Source organism: Teleopsis dalmanni, chromosome X (assembly GCF_002237135.1).
Source record: "Teleopsis dalmanni isolate 2A chromosome X, ASM223713v2, whole genome shotgun sequence".
Classification (NCBI taxonomy): Eukaryota; Metazoa; Arthropoda; class Insecta; order Diptera; family Diopsidae; genus Teleopsis; species Teleopsis dalmanni.
Genome location: NC_051848.1, coordinates 82,801,563 through 82,807,562, shown reverse-complemented (window position 1 = coordinate 82,807,562; position 6,000 = coordinate 82,801,563). Strand labels below are relative to the sequence as shown.

Sequence of the window (6,000 nt, the reverse complement as noted above, 5' to 3'; positions counted from 1 at the left end):
AATTAAACTAGAACAGTTTTTGCTGCACAATGAAGTCATCCATCGTTTTTTCTGAGAAATGCGTGGCTGTGATCATTTGAGACATTTGTTGCATTGTAACCGTGCTTTTAAATAGAATACTGATCTCTGTAGACGGCTGCAAGTCCCCGTTTATATTCGACTACAGTGATATTAGCCCTATTGGAAAAGGTATCAATATATTTGTAAGATAAAGACAGGGATCGATGGGTGTGTCTTGTTGGATGCAAACAATATCATACAAGTCCATCTCCTTATTCTCCTCCTTTTAAGTTTGTCTTCATTTTATACACAAAGTAAGCGCTAGCGTTTAATTTATTTCATATATATATATACAGTCATATAACTGATAGTTACGACAGTTTTACACGCATTTTGGTCATTATCAAAAGACATATTTAGAGAGTGTTATATCAAAATTGTTATTTTTCTACTTTTATTACTTAAGACTTACAATTCCTTTAAATACTCATTTCAGGAGTTATAGAACTTACAGGGAACATAAACTACCTGTGACTACGCAGCTATTGCCTTTATTAGAAAAAGATTTTGAGAGAAGTACTTTTTTAAAGTAAGGACGAAAAAATCTGTTAAATGTTCTGAATTTAAAAACTAGTAAAAGTGTCAATTAACAATAACTAAAATGATGAAGAATTTACTACAGTTCACTGTAGTAAAATAGTCAATGTTAAAAAAGCTTGTCGGATTATATGTGAATTCTGCACATATCATATTTAATCATTCAAAAAGGGTTCATTAAGTTCCATTATGGTCCCACAACCTATTAAATATGGATACCCAGAATATAGCTAAAATAACTTAGAATAAAGTTTAAAAATATCTGTTATCTATTATTTAAAAAGAATTGGAAAAGAGGATTGCAAGTAATGGTAAAAATTTTTAGTAAGTCATCTTTAACATTTTGTAAAAGTATTCACAAAAAAGTTATCAGGAAGATAGCTACTGGATTTATTTTTAGTGGATCAAATGAAATAGTTTGCAAACATTTCGACGTAATCCAGCACAGTTTCTGTTTGAATTTATAACTCTACGATTACTTGAGATATGGGATGCACCACCACAGTCTAGAAAAAAAAGTGTAGTCGCAAAATTAAACCTCTCTTGTTGAACTTTATTAAAGAAACTGAATACTGATCCATCTTTATAAAAATTTATTATATCAATTTTTCCAGAATTTCGGTTTCTTTACTAAAATATAACTTTTGAATCACTTTAAACAGCGTATATTAATTTTAAAGACAAAACTTGCTGAATGAAGTACTGGTAAATCAGCTAGTACCTTACATTACCTAGGATTATTAATACCCTAAACATATAAATTGATCCTCGCATTTACAATTATCTTACTAAATCTCTTATTACTGATTACTGATTATGGATTATGCGATTTTATATAAACATCTTTCACAATCTGATGGCTGAGATCTTCTTAACTGGTTCCTAAGCGGTGTTCACGATATTTTGGTGTCGTGTGGAGACGAAACCGCATACCATCTTTTCTTTTTTTCTAATGTCAAAATATTTTACGATGTATTAAGTTGTTATACAAGGTATTATATGTAGTGAAACTCCTATTAATGTAGGTATGTTTGGCAATTATGTTGGCTAACTTTATGCTAGAAATCTACCGTACACAGGCAGTTACGTTTGAAGCGGCAACCGTTGCAATAACTTGAACTTCGTTGCGTTTAAGATATTAAAGTTATTAATTAAATATTTTTAAATATTATTACTTTGAAAAGTTGAAAAATAAAATAATTAGTATAAATTATGCAGTGCTAAACTGTGAAACTTTTGCTGAAACTTTAAAACAAAAAGCGCACATAACACACTCCAAATATTCAAAACTTTCGGTATTTTCAGCATTTCTCTATTATTTTTTCTAATATTATTTTTCGGTACAATATAAAATAAAATCAAATAAAATAAATATTTTAAAAACTTTTGCCAGCAGCAATTTTCACATATCATTTTGTGTAGCTATTACGAAAATTTGACCATTTCACCTACAACGTTAAGTTGGGAAATTACAACTACTGCCAAACTGATATGCAGCAAAATGAAACTATAATGCAAAAGTTCATAGAAGAAAAATACAATAAATTCAAAAAAAAAAAACAAAAAAAAACAAATCCGAAAAAACCCCCGAAATTGGTACCAAAAGTACTCAAATGCATGTATTGATAAACGGTAAGATGCACATAACAGACTCGTATAGGTCCTGAGTCTGGTTTGTGCTCTGTACTGCTCTGGCATAATCTCACCTGCCAATTCAATATGGCTACGCTTACGTATATAAACATGAATTTACAACAAATTTACGTTTTGATTTCTTACGAAATCTAAAAACTTTTAGCATATCTTTTTTATTCTGTTATTCTGTTATTCTGTTATTTTTTTTATTTTTTTATTTTTTTATTATTTTTTATATATAGTATATCTGGAATTTTTGTTTTATATTTTTAACTTTTGTTTTCAATTTCGTTATTTTATTTAAAATAACTTTTTCGGTATTATGTCCACCATACTGATCTCTCTGTGGTTCCACTGGTAATACGCTTTGTTCTTACTTTTCTTATTCGTTTGCTTGCAGATTTTATTGTCGCACTCAAGGATGTTTCCGTATCCATACCACAGGCAGTGAAACGTGGCAGCAATGCTCTGCTTACATGCAATTACGATATGGAAAATGAGACTTTATATTCAGTGAAATGGTACAAGGGACGACGTGAGTTTTATCGTTACACACCCAAGGAAAATCCGGCAATGAAAGTTTTTGGATTTATAACTGGACTAAACGTAGAGGTGAGTTTGTATCTGTGCATTATTACATTTGATATGTGTATTGTAAAGTATTATGGATAACACAAAAACACAAAAAAAAAAATTAACGTAATAGCAAAAAAAAAAAACAAACAAAGATGAACCAAAACCAATAACTTCCAAAACAATAAGAAAAACTAAATCAAATAAAATATATAAATTTCAATGTAAGTACTGAAAAGTTAAAAGGTAATTTCTAGTTTTGCAAACATATGCATACATAAGTGTAAACCCGTGCAGGCACTTAACTGCCAGTAGAATTGGAGCATCGCAGAAGGAATTTACTTTTATCAAAACCTGATGAAAATAACATTTCGATTAAGGAATGAGAATATGATAAAATTTATTCGAATTTCTGCAATCAGCATTGCGATTGAAAGGCTGAGAAATTATCATTACTTAACACAGTATGACAAGGAATACATAGTATGTTAGGTTTACTCGGACCTTATCAAAAAATCTATCTACCTTATCAACTCGTAGGTAGCAGGTGATGTGTGGCAAAAAAATAAAGAATTTATTTCAAATTTTATTGTTATACATATGTATTCTATTCAATAATTATTATTTACATAAATATATTTTTCATAAGAATATTAAATATTCACTCCAATTATTCTCATGAATAACTTCAATTTTCTATATACTTATATAAGGAAAGACAATACTTTTTGTCTAAGAACTTGATTACGCTTTGACTGTTCCCAAATAAGTACAGAAGACATATTTAGCATAAATGGCTCAAAAATTTATAATAAAAATAATTCCATTTTAGAAATGAAAAATTCTCTTACGAATCGCATGAGAATATTGAGACTATAAAGTCTCAGTAGAACTACAAAGTAATATAAGTAAATAAATTAATGCATCATAAATAAAATATCTTAAAATTGTGTTAGTTCTTCATTAAAACTTATATAGGGACAATTTTGCAAAATATTATGAGTTTAACAGTTACATATTTACATATAGTTGCTTTGTTTAAGTCATGAATGAATAAATAAAAATTATTTATATTATAATAATATTTTTATATTAAATTGCATCAATATTTTGGCTAATCATACAGCTTTTTCCAGTATTGCTAAACACCCCACATCAGTTGTTACTTTAATGGTCAGAGCAACCCGTTACCGGGTGTCAGCCCTATGCTGTGTGCGCACCTTCACCAGTCTCATACTTCAAGTGTGTTAAGTCCACCTACACGCGCTCTTCCTCCAACTACCATTTCAAGCTCCATTTTTGCTGAAGTATTATTATCCATTCTCACGGCATTTCGAAACCAATGAAGCTGCTGGATTTTAATTGGCTGAACTATACAATTATTAATATCGTGATAAAATTTGTATAGCTCGCGGTTGATTCGGATGCGGTAATAGTGCTTTCGAAAACTTCCAATGTTGCTTCTTTATTCTATGTTAGCATTTAAGCTTCTCTGTCATGTAAAAGTGTCGTTAGATTTAGCGAGCTATGATCTCTCTGGATGATAGAAAGTTCTACATCTCAATTGCCTACTGAGTTCATAATAGCAATAATGATTCACTATCTGCTATTCAGGCGAATTTCGTTGTTATTAAAGCCGCAATATCAATGATATTTGGATATAACTACTTCAGTTATATCGGAATAAACACTCTATAGATTATTTGTTTGGAAGTTTGAAGTTTGAGTTCGAACAAAGCACACAGTATATTTTCTTTAAAATATCTGGAAACCCTCGAAATTGGTGCCAATAGTACTTATCTGCATATATTGATAAGTGGTCTTTCCAGTTAAATTTTCGAACTATCATCAATCCAAAACATTAAGCTTTCCTATCAGTACGAATCGGTTATTTGTCAATTTGGTTTTCTGTGTACTTTCTATATGTTTAAACGACTTATATCATTCGTTTTGTACATTTTGTAAACCATTCAATTAACCTATTTATTGGAAGTTGTAGATTTTTTCGAATCGTGTCAATACTATAGTCCATAAATAATAGACCTGTGACATCAGCAACTGTGACCATCACATTGTGATTTTCGGTCGGAATTAGTATATCTGTTAACTCCATAGCTAGTCACACTACACTGTAGTACTCCAGCATTAATTATATTCGTTACTGATATATCTTCCTTACATTTCAATATAAAAGCATCTGTTTTCTATATAGAGTTCATGATGCCATACGCCATTGAAGTCTTTACGAACATTAAACTGGACCGCTATAGTAAACATGTTTGCTCTTATGTCCTCTTATAGAGATATTGTATTTACCTGCTATTTTATTGAATGTCGCTTCCTGAATCACAACTGGATTAAATGCAAACGAATAAAAAATATTTTTTTAAAAAGTTAAAGGAAGTGCATTTATTGAACTATATGAGTCAGTATGTGTTGCATATATGTTCGTTTCAAGTATCGCAATAGTTTCAGCTACTCACTAAATGATCAAAAAATAAAAGGACTCTGCAATATGGGTTTAAATATTAGAGATGAGTCCATAATAATTTCGTCGATAGGATAAAGTATTTATGGATAACTTTTGTGTTTATTTTAAAAATTACTCAACACATCAAAAAAAAAGTGTTTACCTAAACTTTGACTTCAGTGAAGAATAACTACATATGAACTAAAATGCACTTCAACTTGTGAATGATTTCGTTGTCAATGCTAAGTGATGTGCATAGCCCTACAAAGTATTATCTAAGCGTTTAGAATTACGCATGTAGAATTATTATTAAATTAAAATATTAGAACTAAAAAAAATAAATATTTTAATGCAATAAAATTCGCATTAATTATTTATTTGAATGAATTCTGATGGTATAAATAATTAAATAAAAATTTGAAAAGAACTTAGTCTATGATAAATAAAAAATAATTAAAAAAAACCTTCCCACCATCAGGCCTCGACGAGATTCGAACTCGTGATCTCCTGTTTACTAGACAGGCGCTTTAACCAACTTAGCCACGAGGCCCGCTGCAAGAATGTAAGCGAAACTTCCAATTAAATTACACAGAAATTTATTTTATTTTATTTTATATTTTATTTTATTTATTTTAAAATTTTAAAAATGAATAACGTAGAATATTATTTAATTTATTTCAAAAGACATTATTTTTGTGTCCAAAATTTGGAAAAAATCACACAAA

The 6,000-nt window shown here is 29.5% G+C and overlaps 1 protein-coding gene and 1 non-coding gene across 2 annotated transcripts in view; one reads left to right on the top strand and one right to left on the bottom strand.

Moving 5' to 3' along the window:
* Positions 1-2,559: 2,559 nt before the first annotated feature.
* Positions 2,560-6,000, top strand: part of LOC119688617 — a gene marked incomplete at its 5' end in the record, with an annotated part of 43,288 nt that continues 39,847 nt past the window's right edge. Inside the window, one exon of the mRNA XM_038103289.1 lies at positions 2,560-2,844. Coding sequence (XP_037959217.1) covers positions 2,560-2,844 — 285 coding nt within the window. The remainder of the gene's footprint in view (positions 2,845-6,000) is intronic.
* Trnat-agu lies at positions 5,752-5,825 on the bottom strand. The gene has a single exon. It is a non-coding gene; the product is annotated as a tRNA-Thr (tRNA).